Source organism: Myxocyprinus asiaticus, chromosome 19 (genome assembly GCF_019703515.2).
Source record: "Myxocyprinus asiaticus isolate MX2 ecotype Aquarium Trade chromosome 19, UBuf_Myxa_2, whole genome shotgun sequence".
NCBI classification, from domain to species: domain Eukaryota; kingdom Metazoa; phylum Chordata; class Actinopteri; order Cypriniformes; family Catostomidae; genus Myxocyprinus; species Myxocyprinus asiaticus.
Genome location: NC_059362.1, coordinates 24,316,231 through 24,335,906, shown reverse-complemented (window position 1 = coordinate 24,335,906; position 19,676 = coordinate 24,316,231). Strand labels below are relative to the sequence as shown.

At 37.9% G+C, this 19,676-nt stretch overlaps 1 protein-coding gene across 3 annotated transcripts in view; it reads left to right on the top strand.

Annotated features, from left to right (window-relative positions):
- The first annotated feature begins 1,639 nt into the window (after positions 1-1,639).
- Positions 1,640-19,676, top strand: part of LOC127456699 (mitogen-activated protein kinase kinase kinase 7-like) — a 33,812-nt gene continuing 15,775 nt past the window's right edge. Inside the window, exons 1-11 of one of the 3 annotated variants that reach the window (XM_051725191.1) lie at positions 1,640-3,452; positions 3,838-3,948; positions 4,154-4,219; positions 4,442-4,487; positions 4,877-5,015; positions 12,164-12,288; positions 15,368-15,496; positions 15,788-15,918; positions 17,280-17,361; positions 18,062-18,168; positions 18,250-18,397. In XM_051725191.1, the coding sequence (XP_051581151.1) occupies positions 3,366-3,452; positions 3,838-3,948; positions 4,154-4,219; positions 4,442-4,487; positions 4,877-5,015; positions 12,164-12,288; positions 15,368-15,496; positions 15,788-15,918; positions 17,280-17,361; positions 18,062-18,168; positions 18,250-18,397 (1,171 nt within the window). In that variant the 5' untranslated portion in view covers positions 1,640-3,365. Of the gene's footprint in view, positions 3,453-3,837; positions 3,949-4,153; positions 4,220-4,441; positions 4,488-4,876; positions 5,016-12,163; positions 12,289-15,367; positions 15,497-15,787; positions 15,919-17,279; positions 17,362-18,061; positions 18,169-18,249; positions 18,398-18,449; positions 19,574-19,676 lie in introns of those variants that run through there. The other 2 variants (XM_051725192.1, XM_051725193.1) reach the window with 2 other exon arrangements.

The following is a 19,676-nucleotide window of genomic DNA, read 5'->3' as shown; positions in this document are numbered from 1 at the left end:
CAGAAGTGATGGAGCGAGGCCTTCCGGTAATGTTATCATGATAGAGCACGAGCGCCACCCTGTGGTGGGAAATACATTTAGCTTTTTCTTCGAAGAACACTTTTCTTTTCTTTTTTTAAGTACATAAAACACGACATTTCTGTTGGTCCTTAAAACACTGGACAGAACTTACCTGTAAAGTTACTATTTACAACTCAAATAGTCTCCCGTTATCGTTAGGTTGATGACAAACGTACCTACTTGTTAGAACGATGCCTGTTCCCCACCTTACAAAAATAACAAACAGATGAGGCCACGTTGTGCGTCGAAGGGCATCCTAGATGAAAACAACCTAGCTACACAAGTTAAGCAAATATCATCTGTTCATAACCCAGATCCCTCACCATATGCCTTCCCCTGTACTTGTGTCTCAGACGGACGTGGTAGAGCATTCTAATGAGCCATTTGGCTTCTTCATTAAACCTAATTATTACATTGGGATATAAATGGTACCTATGTGCCCACAATTCAATATATCTGCTATGCATAATTACTATCACTGCATCATCATAATGGCATAATGTTTAAGTGAATTGATTGCATTCATTATAGTGCACTGAAAAGTCCACAATTATGTTTATGTACAGTACGCCCAGCTTTAGTTTATTTTTATTTTATTTATTTTTTTGGTTTAGTATTCTAGGTGAGAACAGTGTTAGATCAGGGTCAGCTACAGTATTTACCAGCAATGGTATATTTTAACCAAAAGTGTTAACCAAGTTAGCCAGTTGTGTAACACGAGGGTATTCTTCATGATTAACAGTATCTTCTTTTTTTTCTCTGGGCAATCCCAATGGAAATATTCAGTTAAGTAGCTTTTTTTTTTGTAGCCAAGACTTTAAAGGGATTTTTTCACCCAAAAATGAAAATGCTCTCATCATTTACTCACCCTCATGACATCCCAGATGTGTATGACTTTCTTTCTTCTGCTGAACGTAAACTAAGATTTCTAGAAGAATATCTCAGCTCTGTAGGTCCATACACAATGCATGTGAAATGTGATAAAAACTTTGAAGCTCTAAAAAACATAAATGCAGCATAAAAGTAATCCATATGACACCAGTGGTTTAATCCATGTCTTCTGAAGTGATGCAATCGATTTTAGGTGAGAACAGACCGAAATGTAACTTCTTTTTCACTGTATATCAGTCTGTGTGTACGATCATGACTTCAAGCTCGTTTGCACTTCGCAGAGCGCTAGATGGCGATACTTTGGCAATGTCACCGGCAATATCACAGTTCGAAGTGATGGCAAAAAGACCTGTGCGAACAATAGCAAACCTGACCCAACAGTTCTCAAAAAGTTAGATGTTACTAGGGCTGTGTCGATACAACAAAATATTGATATATCGCGATACTTTTTCTCACGACTGGATCACTTCATGAGACATGGATTTAAACTATGGAGTTTTATGGATACATTTTATGTTGCCTTTATGTGCTTTTTGGAGCTTCAAAGTTTTAGACATGTTCACTTGCTTTGAATGGACCTACAGAGTTGAGATATTCTTCTAAAAATCTTTATTTTTGTTCTACAGAAGAAATTAAGTCACATCTGGGATGGAATGAGGTTGATTAAATGAGGGAATTTTCATTTTTGGGTGAGCTATCCCTTTCAGGGATGTGCCTATACAGAAATATTCACTGGAGTAAAAAGTGTGACATCTAGTCTCCCCTACTTCCTGCCAGTACTGCTGTCTAAATTAAATATATAAGAAACATCCCAACACCATAACAAAGTCCATGGAGCCATCTGTGGAAATGATGTCACCAGTTTCCTGGAGAGAGGAGAGCACAATCGGAAAGGTTGCTTAATCTCAGTAACCTTGCTTGCATATGAACAAACATTATGTTTTTCCAGTAGTGTTTTTCCATTGATGAATAGGGATCATTTTCAGCTATCACAAAATGATGGTTGAAATTCTGGGTTTATTTTGAGATCACCGATGTCATGTGATCAGGTTGCTCAGCAAACACAATTTGTTGATCAGTTTTATGTTATTCCAGGTGATGGCACAACACTACAAATAGACATGCATAGGGATTCAAATGCATTTAGATGTTTATAGAATAAGAAACACGCGGATATAGGAAGCTATGACAATGTACTGAATTGCTTTGTCGTTTTTGTGGGGGAATTTGAATATCTGGCAATGGACACAACGTTTGAAACAGTTCGACAGTGACTGAAATTTTTACACTCATTTACAATCCAAAATGATAATTATTTTCAAACAAGCCAGTAATGTGTTAACCTCTAAGTCCACTGAGGAGGTCTGAACAAACTAATTGTACAACATTAAATCAAACCACATTAAATCAAAATAAGCCTTTTACCCTTCCATTTCATCATAACTCAGTCTGTATTGTTTTTGTTTTGTTTCTTCCAGTGGTGAAGGACAATCAAAAGAGGGCAGTTTGCCAGCATCATTCTTCAGAGACAAGCGTCTACTCTTTATTTTTGAAGGCGTCTTGATGACTTGGTGATGTTAATGAAGTTCCAACTTACTCTGGATAATGAAACTGATCCGTTTCTTCACCTCGTCATAAATACTCCATCAGATAAAATTTTTAATCAAAACGAATTCTCTTCCATCCAGCTAGTTATAGGCTACTTCTGGCAGGCCTTGCTTCACTCCAGTCTTGGGAGTCGTTTTCAATTGGCATGGTCCAGAAGGGGCACAATACATGAGAGCACACCCTTCCTGGAACCGAAACAACCCCACGGGGGAAAAAAGAAAAAGAAAAAGAAAAAAAAAACTAGCCCATGGAGGCAAGAGCTTGAAAGTTTTATCCCCACATCCGATGGGTCGGATGTTTTGTCCTAATGATCGTGACACGTAAAGCGGGTTTTATCGCGCTGTATTTTCGGGGATACAGAGAGGCCGGTGTGCGGAGCGGCAGCGACGGTGTGGAGTTAGGGAGATCCGTCGACCGCACCACCGCGGGCCAACAAGAGGCCTGTCGCTAATTTATGTCGATGGAATACCCACTATACTTTTAAAGACTCTGAGACATATTCCCCGGTTGATCTGACTATCATTACCGCCGTTTGTCATGTCTAATACACTTTAAGTGGGTTTGACGCGCATTAGCCACCTGGCTAACGGTTTACGTTGACAGGTTAGCTCGTTAGCCGCTAAACCAAGTTCTTAAAGTGACTTATTTTACACACATCACCGTGTAATGCAGACTGTGTCGAGTGAAGAAGTTCTCCGGCTTCCGTTTATATTTTAGAAACCATTCATTTGTGAAGACTGTGGTGTTTAAATCTATAAAGGCAGTTATTTATGTGTGTTAATGTTTAGCTGGCTAGCAAGCTAGCGATGTCTATGCCCTCGGCCGATATGCTGGAAACACCGCCTATGTACCCTTTTGAGGAGATAGAGTATGCTGATATTGAGGTTGAAGAGGTAAGTGACATAATAAACAGACGGTGAAGTTAATAAACACATGCTGTCAGTTGTGTGGAAATGTGCTGCAAACATTGCTTTTATAGATGTACTGTCAGTGGGACACCTGACATTGGATCTCAGAACCATAAACGCTGTTTTTTCCATACATTCTCTTAATATGTTTTTCATAGTTAAACAGTGTGTTTTAGTAAAATACGTATTTATGGAGTTGGTTTTATAAAACACTGATGCACAGTTGCATAGTTCTAGATGTCTGCCTGTAGACACCATTCTGTGTGTTGTCCTGTAAAGTCTGATTTATTTACTTGGGTTGTTTTATACTGCTCTTGTGTATCTGTATAGTTGTGAATGTGTAGTTCATTATGTGTGATGTATTTTCTAGGTAGTGGGCAGAGGGGCGTTTGGAGTTGTGTGCAAGGCCAAGTGGAAAGGTAGAGATGTGGCCATCAAGACCATAGAAAGTGAATCTGAGAGAAATGCCTTCATTGTGGAGGTACTGGCATATTCTCTTAATTACTTGTTCACAGGAGTGATTTTGTTTAGAAACCTCAAAGTCATCATTATCTAGCATGTGTGTACACAGTGACTTAAAACTTTCATAGTTGTTAAATAAACATTTTGTTTACTTTGGGCTCTTTTAAAAGAAATTTCATTGTTTTAAAATTTTCATTGACTGTTTTCAATTCTGTCTCTTCCAGCTACGACAGCTGTCTCGTGTAAATCATCCAAACATTGTGAAGCTGTACGGTTCCTGTAGTAACCCCGTAAGTCTCTTCAACATGCAGGCTTCATGTTGATTTGAACATGGTTCACTGAGTAGATCTGAAGTTTGTATCTATTTGCAAGTTGATATGTAAATTCATTGTTATCTGTGTGTTGTCCCCTTGGGCCATGAAAGTGTTTGCAAAGATCCAGCCAGATGCTGGTCCCTATGAAAGGCCTGTAAATCAAAAGTTAATGATCTTTTACTGGAAATCTTCCTGCAGGTATGTCTGGTGATGGAATATGCAGAGGGGGGTTCTTTGTATAATGGTAAGTTTTCAGTAGGTTACGTTGGGCCACTTGTTCTCATCATAGAACATTACAAGAAAATTTTAAAATGTAAACTGAATTTTTACATATTCATAGAATTGTTTTTCAAATGCAATATTTTGTAATTTTACCTGTTCTTTGATTCTTCTATGGCCCTTTGTTTTAAAAAAAGAAAAAGAAAAAAAAAAGTTGGTTCAAAAGTGATCCCAAACCCCAGGCCTGTAGTAGTATGTGCTAAAGTTGCTGTCAGTGTCCAAGCACATGAGCTATTCCTGAAGTAGCATTTGCATTATGGTTTATAAGTTCACCCAGACATGATGCAGGTAAGCGAATGAGTAATTTAGCATGTATTTGTGGTTGTGTTTATTACTGTATTCTGTGTTTGACAGTGTTGCACGGTGCAGAGCCTCTCCCTCACTACACTGCATCTCACGCTATGAGCTGGTGCCTTCAGTGTTCTCAGGGGGTCTCCTATCTCCACGGCATGAAACCAAAGGCTCTCATTCACAGGGACCTCAAACCTCCCAAGTATGCGCCTCCATCCTTTCTCTCTCTGTCATGTCATCACACTGTCATTTTTTATTTTTCTGCCTTCCACACACGCGCGCACACACACACACACACACACACACACACATATATACACACCCTCCTTCACTTATTTCACGCTCCCATTCACTGACAATTCCCAACAGTCCTCATATCCTCCCTCTTCTCAACCCTAAAGCCAAGCACTAACTACACGACTTGCAGTCGGCAACCTGCATCTCACAGTCTTGTTTTCCATCGTGCTGGTGCGCACACTACACAACTGATCACAGACTGGGTGTATAAACTACACGACCCTTCGTCCCCGACTGAGGCCCTGTATACACATGGTATTAAGATGTGTTTTGGGTGATCCAATCAAAAGTGTACAAGCGAGACACATCACCATCACACCTGGTCCTCTTTTGACCATTTGTGTTTGGATTTTGAGGGAAGTGTCTATGATTTCATGAGGACATACATCAATCACTGCGTCTGTGTATTACTGAATGATAATAGTGCAAAAAAGTAGGCAAACAGTGGCAGGAAAAAGTAGGAGAGCCCTTTGGAATTAGCTGGTTTTCTGCATTAATTGGTCATAAAAAGTGATCTCATATTCACCAAATTCACAAGTATAGACAAACACGATGGTGCTTAAGATAACAACACAGACAGTTATAATCTTTCATGTCTTTATTGAACACATCTCATTAAACATTCAAAGTTATATGGAAAAAGTAAGTGAACCCTTGGATTTAATAACTTGTTGATCCTTCTTTGGCGTCAGTAAAATCAACCAAGCATTTCAGATAGTTGCGGATTAGACCTGCACAATGTTCAGATGGAATTTTGTACCATTCGTCCTTGCAGAACTGCTTAAGCTCAGCCATATTCTTAGGATGTCTGGTGTGAACGGCTCTCTTGTGGTCATTTAACAGCATCTCTATTTTGAAGCCATTCTGTTGTGAATTTACTGTGATGTTTAGGGACATTTTTCTGCTGAATCACCCAACTTCTACTGAGCTTCAGCTGGAGCACAGCCACCCTGACATTATCTTGATAAACTTGGGAATTAATTTTTCCCTCAATAATGGTAAGCAGTCCAGGCCCCAAAGCAGCACATGATGCTCCCTCCACCTTACTTCACCGTTGGGATTATGTTGTCATGTTGGTATGCGGTGTACTTTTTACGCCATACGTAGTGCTGTGTGTTCTTCCCAAGCAATTCAACCTTAGTTTTATCAGTCCACAAAACATTATCACAGTTGCATTGTAGAGTGTCATGGTGGTCTTTGGCAAACTTCAGGCATGCAGCAATGTTTTTATTGGGAAGCAGCAGCTTCTTTCATGGCGTCCCGCCATGGACACCATGTCTGTTTAATGTTTTCCGTATAGTAGACTTATAAATGGAGATGTTAACCAGTTCCATTGATTCCTTCAAGTTTTTAGCTTTCACTTTAGGATTCTTTTTTACCTCATTGAGCATTTTGCGGTGTGCCCTTTGAGTCATCTTGGCTAGACGGCCACTTCTAGGGAGAATAGTCACAGTACTAAATTGTCTCCATTTATAGACAATTTGTCTAACTGTGGACAGATGAATATCTAGGCTCTTCGAGATAACTTTGTAACCCTTTCCAGTTTTATGCGAAGCAACATTTCTTTATCGTAGATCTTCCGAGATCTCTTTTTTTGTGTGAGGCTTGGTCCACATCAGCAGATGCTTCTTGTGAGTAGCAAACTTAAAATGCTTAAGTGCTTTTTATAAGTCAAAGTAGCTCTAACCCACACCTCCAATCTCGTTTCATTAATTGGATGCCAGGTTTGCCAAATCCTGACATGAATTAGAATTTGTTGATGTCATTAGCCTAGGGGTTCACATACTTTTTCCAACCTACACTGTGAATGTTTGAATGATATATTCAGTATGTACAAGAACAATACAATTATCTGTGTATTATTAGTTAAAACAGATTTTGTTTGTTCATTATTGTAACTTGGATGAAGATCAAACCATATTTTAAGACAAATTTATACATTAATTCAAGTTATTCCAAAGGGTTCACATACTTTTTCTTACCACAGTAAGAATGATAAAGTATTAAAAACTGGTAAACAGTTTCTGTTAGGCTAATATGCAAACATGATGTTTAGAGCAGATTTCTGAGTTATTTTAGTGCAGTACCTGTAATTGAGCTTCTAATGTGCATGCTTCTCCTATCTGTGTCCCTGCATGTTGATATCAGACACACTGAAGAATATTGTGAAGTTATTGTGCATGTACAAGCATTCTTTTTTTTTAAATGTTCTGATCATACGGTTATTTCCCTTTATATCGCATATAACCTGCTAAGTAAAAACTCTTGTTTTATTAAGCGTGCTCTGCTGCTGTGGCACCACGAGCCCAGTGTCTGAATTTGTTTGAAGTGGACAAATCTCAAAACAGTTTGGACACTGTTACAGCTGTCTTTAGCATTGTCCCATTTCAAACAAATTGCCCAAAACGCATCTGAAAAACAAAGAAATTCATTCACAAACTCGCACCATTTTTTCTTGATAACTTCAACAAACATGAAAGAAAGGCTCGCAGCCTTTTTTGCGCTTTTTGCAAAGGAAACAAATACACAATAAAAACACAAAAAATAATATAGACTGTGGGTAGGGAGATGTGGGTGATGTTATATATTAATTTCGAATTATATTTTGTCTCCTGCTTCCCAATACGTTGCTCTTCCGCTCTCTGTATATTTAATTGACTGTGGCTCATTGTCAGTCTCTCTCTTGTTGGGACAGTACACACTACATTACTGTTGGTTGTGAGATCTGAGACTTCTCGTCGCAGACCAGTCGCCGCATCAAAGGAAACAAGCCTGAGTCATGTTGTGTGCACTAGGCTTTATAATCCCAATAGTATTTACATATCATTTCAACAGACATGTGTTTGTTACAGTTAGTCCGTGTTCTAATGGTCTTTCCTGTCTAAAAAAAATAGTTTTCGCCCTTGTTTAAAGATATCTACTGTCATCAGTCCATCCACAGCAGGTTTGTCAGTTCTTTTTGTGTGAGGTTTTGTAATTGATGTGGTGTAGTAGGTGATTTTTGCATGTGCTATTAATGTTTAACAAGGAAATAGAGTGGCTTCAGGTTCAGGCTGTTTTCAAATGAATGGTTTAGTTGGGTAGGTGCTTTATGAAGCACGATGGTAAAATCACTGGTGGTCAGATAAGTTATAAACTTGGAAATAAGTGGTAAGTGGTTGTGATTTGAAACATTACGACCCTATGTGTATAAGTGCTACTGCACTTTGGTTCATTTCAGATGCCAAAAATGCAGGCATTGCTAATACTGATAATAATTTAAAAAAAAAACCTAGTCCAAATTCAAACGCAAATTAGAACTTTAGTACTAAAGTGTAACAACATTGTCAACATGGCTAAACATTCTGTTTTTTAGCCTAATGTTAAGGGTTAATGCACTATTTGTTGTTTGTAATACCTCTGGTATTGACATTTTTCACTTTACCTGTGCTGTTTTCTAAGTGCTAGAAATTAAAATGTAGCTGGACTGTTCTGGATGGCCATCGATCATAAATAAGGTCTAGTCCAGGTCTCAGAAGGTTTATGTTTTGGAGTCTTGCACTACATCACTGACATAATGGCAGCATACAGCGTTGTCCAGGCCAGGGCTGGTTATTTATGAGGCTCTGTTTGTAAAAGACCCTGGCAGCACACAATGGAAATGACCAGCTGGCTTTTCTCCCAGACACCTAGAATGAAGTTCTCTGGAAGATCTGGGTTATAACTAACATTTAAAATATTACAGCTCACTAAAGCTGGCATCTAACCCTTATGAACTGATCGGAAGTCCCTTGACTGTGTTTAATCAGACTAAAGGACTATTGGTGGGTTGTCAGTTGCCATACGTATGCATTTAGTATTGCTACAGCCACATATTTGAGTGTGTTCCTCGGGTTTCAAAAATACGTGGTCTCAAAACCTAAATGTGCAGTGTCGAAATCAAATCGACTAACTTGCTGATTAAACAAAATTAAACCTCATGAGTAGAGCTGTCAAATTAAAATTCTGAATTCGAATATTCGGCAAATTTAAGAAAAAATGCACTAAAACTGTGCATTCGAATTTTGGATGTGTGCCAAGCACTGACGATGACTTCAGATCGATCGCATTCTTGCACTAAAAAGGCTAGACACAGTGCAACAAATACAGTTTAACAGAAAGCAGGTGTCTCAAGATGCTTTTTAAAGTTCTTTTTAATTAGAAATAGCATCTAAAAAACAACGCCCCAGCTCGAGACGCTGAATAAACAAAAACAAAGCGAAACTAAGACGTTCGTCTAGCGCAGTTTACATAGAAAAGCAAATGGATGGTTGCAAAAGCATTTGGTGTGAACAGCCCTTTACAGTTGGTGGAGGTACTTGGCCATTGCATCTTGCTCTCTCATAAGCGTTTCTCAGATTAAGCAATGAGTTTTTTAAACGCTTTGTCTGGAAAGATTTTCTCGTTCTGTTCTATTCTGTTGTGTTCTGTCTGATTGAACAGCCTCTGGCCTGTGCTCCTAGTCTGAGCCGCTTCACCACAGAGTTCAGCCGAATACCATTGCTATCTGGGAATATCGCTACCCTACATACAACTGTAATGAATAAAAAACAGTGTGGTATTTCGCTGTCATTATGAAGCTCAAGTCTGCGGTAGGATAAACTGTGGCATCAGTGCCAGTATAACACCATATGGACTGCTTATTGAAGCGTCCCCCCATTTTAATTTGTCTTAACTTTTGAGAATATGGACCCACTAAACTTTTTATTTATTTGATGCACATTATTTGAAAATGGAATGCTCTTTTTTTATTTATTTTATTTTTTTAACAGCCAGAAATGTTCTTTGCAATAATATAATGGTGCTGTATGGTTTGTATTTAATGCGCCCTCTTGTGAACTAAGGAAACAACATCAGTTTAAGAATCAGCTGACTTTAAAATGTGAATATTATTCAAAATGTGAAGATATTTAAGGTAAAAATTTGAATTTAGTTTTTCTGCCCAATTGACAGCCCTATTCATAATTCTGCCGAAAGCAAGCTCCGCTGATTTGAATGTGCTATTAATGTTTAACAAGGAAATAGAGTGGCTTCAGGTTCAGGCTGTTTTCAAATGAATGGTTTAGTTGGGTAGGTGCTTTATGAAGCATGATGGTAAAATCACTGGTGGTCAGATAAGTTATAAACTTGGAAATAAGTGGTAAGTGGTTGGGATTTGAAACATTACGACCCTATGTGTATAAGTGCTACTGCACTTTGGTCATTCACACAATTCTATACATGCCCTGTCCATTGCATGTTTGTTTATTAGATCGTTTTGCTAATTTGGTCAGGACTTGACATTAATGCTTGTCTGGGCCAAGTGGATTTTTAAAGGGGCAAGTGAAAGGCAATTTTATTTGCCCGACCGGACAAGTAGCCAGATTAAAACATCAATAACGAAAAAATTACTGGCTATATTTTTAATATAGCTGGTTATATGTCACTTATTACAAAGTTCATATTCTTATCTGCTGTTGAAAATAATCTAGAGCACGTAATTGTATAATTCACTAGTGATCTAGTAATAGCTGCGCGCTGTTTGACTGACAGGCAGTGTGTGTGCACTGAACATGCATTTGTGCTCCGAGAATGCTCGTGGTAATGCGGATACGCACCCGAACGATCAAAAACATTTCAAAATGCCCGTCTTGGTGAGATATTCATGTAAACACAGTGAGTAATGCCTAAAGTGAACGTAAACAGTGGAGGAATAAGCAAATTTGTATCAAAATGCTTGTAAGTGTAAATGTAACCTAATAGACCTGCAGCTGTCGTTAATATTAATCAACCAACCAAACTAGAAAACAAGAAAACCACTCTGGCTGGATAATTTTAGTAGTTTTAAATAGTAATAATGTATTATAATTATACAGTGAAGACCAGTTGTATTTTTCTGCCACATTTCATTCTGAATGTTTACTTGAATATTTGATACTGCTGTTAAAAAATTAAAGCTATTAAAAAGCACTTCATTTGTTTTTTTTTCTATTCTATTTGTTATTTCTATTCATTATTATTTGTTTACTAGTCTTGAATAATTACTTTAGAACTTGAAAAAATTATTACATGAATAACAAATTAGTGTTATTATTTTCGTGGTATTAAAGCTGGTATCGAGATTTGTCAAATTTCACTACTAACTACTACAGTTTTGGTATTGTATATTATGCATACTAGATCTTGCTGCAATAACATGATGAAAAAAGTAGATCTCGTTCCATAGAACTGTAGCACCCCTGCTGTAAATGATGGCGATGGAGGCTTTTCTTTATTTTACTACCATACCTAACAAAATAATTATCATATGACAATAGCCTCCTCCCCTACCCAGCACAGTTTACATTTCTGTCACAGAGAATCGAGTAGATTGCATACTATTAGGTTGGGCATCAGTAGTAATTTTAGTAAACATACAACAGAAACTTTGACGTTACTTGGGCATGTAACTGATACTGCTACTACTATGTCCTTTTTTTCTCTCCGGACAAGTACTTTTTTACTTGGACAAACGATTGAGCAATTTACTTGTTCGAAGGACAAACTTGTGACAATGCTTAATGTCAAAGCCTGTTTGATACTGTTTTAAGCTGTCACCAGTGGTGTAGTACACACTGCTGGGTTTTAGCCTCTTTACCTTATTTAAATCCATTTCACAGATATTCCCACACAATCAGCACAGAACGCATAAAAGTGCAAGTAAGCAGATTCCATTTGGGCTTAATTTATAAGTAACCGATTTAAGATACTCTTTGTAGGTAACCACTTTGAAAATGGCTTTTCCATGCATTCATGTGACATGCATGAGAGACACACCTAATCTGCACCGTTTATTCTTGTTGATTCTCATTTAAGCATGTAGCTGGCTAGGCACATAGGTTGATTTTATTAATAATCACAAAAAATGTTGCAGAAAATGCGCAAAATAAGGTATAACGGGTAGGGTAATCTAAGAAAGTAGGAACAAAATAAGGAAATTTCAGTCTATAAAGTGAACTTACATGTTTTCCTTACTCTTGGAAATATCTCTTTTTGGCTTTATACATTTTTCCCTAGTCTGCTCCTGGTTGCTGGAGGTACTGTACTGAAGATCTGTGACTTCGGGACAGCATGTGACATTCAGACACACATGACCAACACCAAGGGAAGTGCAGCCTGGATGGCCCCAGAGGTGTTTGAAGGTAGGATTCTAGAACTTTGCAAGGAGCTCAACAACAGCCTAAAATCACTATGTCCAGGCCTGGAAAAGTCATGGAAATTAATTAATCCATAAAATGTAATGGAAATTAAAAATTATCCAGTAATCACGAATAACTGGAAAGGTCATGGAAATTCATTTGTCAAAAGATATGGGAATCCTGATTGGTTAATGGACGAATCTCTCCCAGACGACTTTGAGGTCAAAACTGATGCACTCTGCACCGTCCACACTCTACTTCCCATTCTCCTTTTCTCCTCTCTCATTAATTTGCTTGTCTTTGGCCACTGCAGTCTTCACTATTACTATTATAAATATTTCCCTAAAACCAGAGTAAGTGGAATTTGCTGGTCTATTCGATGGATGAAACTATTATAATTGAATGCATGAGTTTGCAATCAACCGCTAATGCAGGGGTTTTCAAAGTGTCAGGCACGCCTCCACAGGGGGGCGCTAGAGCATGTCAGGGGAGGCGTGGAGAGCGGTCTAAAAAAATAATGAATAATTGTGTGTGTATATATATATATATATATATATATATATATATATATAATATAAAATTATTTTAACTATTATGAAATTTAATACCATATTTAAACAGTTCTTAAAATAATAGCAAAATTACAATGTAATTACAATGGAGCGGTGGGGGTGGGGTGGAGGCGCCATCGTGTACGTTGTGTCCGAAGGGAGGCCCACTGTCTTTGACTTTGAAAACACCTGCACTAATGGGTTTCAGTTTTACCAAACACATTCAGGGGCACTCAGCTGTCATGGGGGTCGGAGGAAACATCAGTTAGGAGCAGGTTGTTATCTTGTTTGTTTGGGGAGGAGCAGAATTCCCATGCTATTATACCACCAGTGCTGCCAGCAGAGGAGAGACAGCACTCTTCATTTGCCACTCTGCAATCTTATTATCAGAAGACCGGAGCAAGGCAGTGTAAAGACATAGAAGCGTGAGGCGCTGTAATTTAAGAATAATAAGAGCAGCAATTAAGGCTCTCTAGGGCAGCATGAGAGGAAATTAACATGTCTGTTCAAAAAGGGCCGACAAGATAAAGGCATTCCCAGCCTTGGATGGTGGAAAATGTGCTTATGGGAAATAGTTTTCATTCTTAAAGTGTGGGACCATTTTTGATTTTATTATATTTGAGAAATGCCATGCAAATGTCAACCTTGTCATGGAAAAATATTTTACAACCAGCCATATTTAATGATTTCAAAAGAGAAATCAAAGGATTAAGTCAGATGTCCCAATGATAATGATTTGTGCTTAAAAGTTGTTTAAATATTGCTATTCTGACATGTTATGATATGTTAAAAATTTAATAATATATAGCTACTTATTGTGTGCTCCATTCACTACAGACAAAACTAAAAAGTAATTAACATTTCTCTTTAGTATTTCTTGCAGTGACTGTTAAAGCATTAAAGGAATAGCTCACTCAAAAAGGAAATTTCTTATCATATTTAGAAGAATATCTCAGCTCTGTAGGTCCATACAATGCATGTGAAAAACTTTAAAGCTCAAAAAAGCACATAAATACAACATGAAAGTAATCTATAAGACTCTATAATTAGTTTAGTCAATGTCTTCTGAAACGGTCTTATGTGCTTTTCGGAGCTTCAGAGTTTGGGTCACCATGCACTTGCTATGGACCTACAGAGCTGAGATATTCTTCTAAAAATCATAAGTTTGTGTTCTGCAGAAGAAAGTTAAGTCATACACATCTGGGATGGCATAAGGGTGAGTAAATGACAAGATCATTTTCATTTTTGGGTGAACTATCCCTTTAAGTTTTTTTTAAATTTTTTAGAAAGGGGTCATGAAATGGAGAATCAAATTTTCCTTGATATTTAGACATATAATATGGTAAATTTCAGAACTCAAAACTTCCCAGTGTAAAAAGAGCATTTATAGTTGCCACCCTGCTGAAACGTCTCATTTTGAAATCTGTCTGTTCGTGACGTCACGAAACATTGCTCATTTGTATTTACACATCCCACAACGTGTCATAGCACCCTTGGCTGCGTCCCCTGGTGCACAGTTCAAGAGAGTAGGCCTTGTGTTGCTAACTTTTCCTAACATAACACCAAAGGGGACCCATCTGGACTATATTGAATTATTTTGTATATAACCATGAACTAAGCAGACTCTTTGACCGCTGCCATGTATCTCACTGCTTTTAAAAGACGCTCTGTAAAGTTACAACTCTGAAAGGCAATTCTTGACATGTGGCCTTGTTAGGAGATGATCAACGTTATTCGCTTCACCTGTGAGTGGTCATAATGTGTTTCCAGCGATGTGTGCCTCAGTGCAAGATGATATTGAATGTATGTGCATCTAGTTTCACTGCTCTGGACTATTTGTGTGCGTTTCTTTGTTTTTTTTTTGTTTTTTTTGTTTTTTTAAATATCGGCGTGGATTGCTTGTGAACCGGACATAATACAATTCAAGCTTTGCAAAGGAACTGTCATTGAAGAACGGGGCAGTTAAAAACACTTGGACCCTATCAAAAATATAAGCCTAAGTAAATCATTTCATTCATGAATATTTCAAATGTCATGACTGGTTGATAGTTTATGGTGCTGAGTGATAACAGTTGTGCTTGAGATGAACAGTTTAGTATATTCGGATGTAATGTGTTTTATGTAAACCCTGTTTTTTGTTTTATAATGTTGTGGAGCTTGTGTTCATTCTCTTCCGATTGAGTTTGCTTAATTTGAGGGGCTACATGATGTTAGCCAATCATAACAGTGTGCGTTTACGTTGAAGTTTTAAGGAGACGCGTAGGCCAAAACCGAGCGTTTCAGACAGAGGGCCAAAAACAGGGTGTAAAATTATAATATATTACTAAATTGTGATTGTTTTTGTGCAAAAACACTTTTATAACATTATTATTGGACCTCAGGGAAGATAATTAAATTACAAAAAAATAGCACTTCATGACCCTTTTAATGGTTTTTAGTTTTTTTGCCTGCTCATTTTGTTCTTGCTTTTTCTTTTTTCTTTCAGCCTTTGTTCTCACTGTCTGATGCCTCTGTATGTGTGTCTGTTGCAGGCAGTAACTACAGTGAAAAGTGTGACGTGTTCAGTTGGGGTATTATTCTCTGGGAGGTGATCACTCGCCGGAAGCCCTTCGATGAAATAGGTGGCCCGGCATTTCGCATCATGTGGGCTGTGCACCGCGGTGAGTTTTGTGAATGCTTACTTGTCCCCTTATCTGAGATATCTGCTGAGATTACTGTTTACATGTTTGCAGCTCCAGTGTTTGTTTGTGAAGATATTGGCTGAGCAGTCATATAGAAAAATATTTTTGTTTGAAATGGTTTTACTATTTTTTTTTTTTTTTTTTTTTTTGGGTGGTCCTGGCATGGCAAGTTTGGGAACCCCTGATCTAGATAATGAAGACCCTTATGGGTTATAGTATTTTAATGATAACACTTTGTGATAACAATTATGATCATCTGTCTTTCTGCAGGCACTCGTCCACCTCTCATTAAAAACCTACCGAAGCCCATTGAGAGTCTAATGACTCGTTGCTGGTCCAAAGACCCATCACAGCGACCTTCTATGGAGGAGATAGTGAAGATTATGACCCACCTAATGAAGGTAACACAACACCGCCACTAGGGATGCCATGGTGTGATTCCTTTGACGGTTAGATTACCATCTGAGAAATAAATCGCTGTTAACCAGTTTTACGATTATTTGCAAATTAGCACTGATGCAATAAATGCATATCATATCACAATTGAGCGTCTTAGTGGACGTATTTCTGGGGGATATGTGGACGCTAAGGGCAGCCCTATAATAAGAAAATTGATAAATACACAAAAAATAAATAGGAGGTATATAATTAGAGACGCTCCAATCTATGGCATGACACCGCTTGTGCGCATACCGAGCTCAGTGATGTGCTTCAGTGTAACCAGAATACTTCAAAAGTGTACATGTAAGATTATTGTGGGTGCGCAACATGTAGTTCACAGCATCCAACCGTTTTTTTTTTCTTCTGCAAAAGTTTATTAAAGCAATCCATTGTCTGTCAGATACCCCACCATAAAGAATCGGCAACAGACTCTATAAAAATACTGTCCACAACACCTTACAAATAAACCTTTGGACTATGCATAATGATGGGAACATGCTTACAGCAGGCAATTTAAAGTCCGATAATGACTACAATTGACATTTATTGTTGAATGCGGTGAATTTGTACAGAAGCAATGCTTTAATAATGAGGACGATTTAAGACACAACTTTTCACTGCTTACTCGCTGTCAGCACGCTTAAACATTACAAAGTTGCATCTTAATTCATCACTTTAAAATCACCACAGCAAAAAAGTATTAAACTTACTAGTTTGTTGTTGGACGACTAGTGGAGTATCCTGTCCCATTTGTAGGATGTTTATCTTTCTGTGACTTCTGTCTGCATGTTTTACACCCGTTGTGTTCAGTCAGTCATTTAAATGCTCCCAAACAGCTGCTTTTTTGGTGGATATGAGTCTGGTCTCTGTTGTATTTTGGAATTTGTGTTTAATCTTCAGTTTCACGTGAATTGTAAGTTCATGTTCAGCCCACGACGCCTGGCCATCAAGCACCACGCGGCCACCGTCCGTAACCATAGCAACAGCTCCATACCCACACATTCACAAGAGTTTTTCACATTTAGTCTTACAAAATCTTCTGAATAACTTTTTTATATGATATATTTATACATTATATCATATTTTTGCCACGTGTAAATAAATAATTTCATGGTTTTTAACCTTTGATACTAAATTCTTAAGGTTAAATTAACAATGACATTTATAATCATGGTTAATAGTAAAACCGTATAATCGCGGCATCCCTAACCGCCACTGGGCCTGGCAACTCGTCCCAAACACTCAGTGTTCCTGGCTGTCAGCAAGACCTTAACATCTTATTCTGCCTCTTAAATCTGATCTCTCCCTCCTCCTCCTCCAGTATTTCCCAGGATCAGAAGAGCCTCTTCAGTACCCTTATCAGTATTCAGATGAAGGCCAGAGTAACTCTGCCGCCAGCACAGGTAAAGAAAGACAAGACAGACCTTCAGTAAAAATTACTTGATAATGGCAGAATGTGACTGCTATTTAATTTAATGGCAGTGCATCTATAAAGGTTTTCATTCATTGTAGAATTTGGCATAAACATCTGGATCATGGATGAATTACAGTCCTTATGTATGTCACTTCTCTGATGATGTGAATGAAAATCTCACACATCGATTCACAAGTCTTCGATGTCTCCATGCATGAGGAGGTTTAAATGCCAGGTTATGTTCCCAGTATCAGACAAATGTTGAAGCCTCTGGGAGTAGCAATAAAATCTCATTAAATGCATTCAGATGGCAATAAAAGGATCAACCAAGTTGTCAGATGCTTTTAATTAAATTCTACTAGAGAGTATTATGGAAATGTTGTTGAATTTGGATGAATGAAAACATTCATAAACATGTTGCTATATATATATATATATATATATATATGGGAATATGAGAAGGGAAGGAAATTAGTAGACAATAGAAACTACTTGTTCTAATCATGGATGCCAAAAGTTTGCACTTGTGAATCACTGTGCAATTCACAAGTATCATGGCAATGTTTATCAAGTGACTAATGAAGCCACATGGATGGGAGGTTAAAGTTCGGAAACAAATGGATAAACCAAGATCAGATTTGGATGTGTTTGGAAATATACTTAAAGTTTGCAATTACCCTTTAATCTAGGCTCATTTGTAGACTACACATGTACCAGCAACAAGAACGACATCAACATGGAGCACACCAACTCACCTGGCAGCAATGACACCATCAAATTTCCATACAAACCAAAGGTAGCACATCAACCGTCTTAAGAGTGTCTTTTTTAGAAACCTCAGATGTGGAAAGTAAATCCCTATCTGTGTGCATTTCAGGGTGACCCATTAAGGCCTGGTCTTCCTCTTTCCAGAGGGGGCAGCGTAGAGAGTCTTTCTGGTAGACCACGTTTTCTAGCCTCCGACAGCAAACGAATGAGTGCTGATCTCTCTGAACTGGACCACAGATTGCCATTTGCTCCGGCAGGTAATGATTGCTTCCTCAATGCTTGTCATAAATATTCATACGTACCCAGAAATTAATAAAACAAATTACATTAAAGGGATAGTTCCCCCAAAAATACAAATTCTCAACAATTACTCACCCTTATCCCATCCCAAATGTGTATGACTTTCTTTTTTATTCTGAACACAAACAAAGGTTTTTCGAAGAATATCTCTGTAGGTCCATACAATTGAGTTAATGGTGGCCGGAACTTTGATCCAATAAGCATATAAAGGCAGTATAAAAGTAATCCATTCAGTAGTTAAATGTCCTCAGAAGCGATATAATAGGTGTGGTTGCGAAACGGATCAATATTTAAGTCCTTTTTTACTATAAATTATCCTCCCAGTAGGTGGCGATATGCACAACGAATGTGAATCGCCAAAAACAAAAGCAGCAGCAGGTGGAAGTGAAAGTGGAGATTTATGGTAAAAAAAGACTTAAATATTGATCTGTTTCTCACCCACACCTATCATATCAGTTTTGAAGGTAAGAGTTTAACAACTGGAGTCATATGGATTACTTTTATGCTGCCTTTTACATGCTTTTTGGACCTTCAAAGTTCTGGCCACCATTTACTTGCATTGTATGGACCTACAGAGCTGAGATATTTTTCTAAAAATCTTCATTTGTGTCAAGTAGAATAAAATCATACACATCTGGGTTGACATGAGGGTGAGTAAACGATGACAGAATTTTAATTTTTGGGTGAATTGAGAGAAAATGCTTGTTTTTGCTAAACTTTTTGAAACCATTTTCATTTTATTCATAAAAAAACAAAAGAATAATACATTTTACTTTTTCCAGTAGTGACCACAGCAGTAATATATTTGTAATCAACACACTTCTGTTTTCCTCATTTTTGTTTAAAATCCTCAGGTTGACATGTTAACAAAGAATAAGCACCACTAACAGTGTCCCTTTTATAGACATTGACATCACTTCTTTGTACTTGCACTGGAAATGTGCACACACTAGTATGCAGTATACCGTTGACCTCAGCCAGTGCACTCAAACATACACACAAGGAGCTCATAGTTCATTAGCTGAATGCATGGCACCTCCATTCCTTCTATGATCTGTTCTTCTGCAGCACTGCTATGTCAGTCTCTAGTTCCAACAGACTTCCTGCCTACCTGCCTCCCCCTGCATGGATGTGTACGTATATCAGTGTACATGCAGGAATGGAGAGACTCATCTAACCCAGTCTGCCTTGATGTCTGCCACACTCTCTCTGTCTCAGTACACACACAGTCTGCAT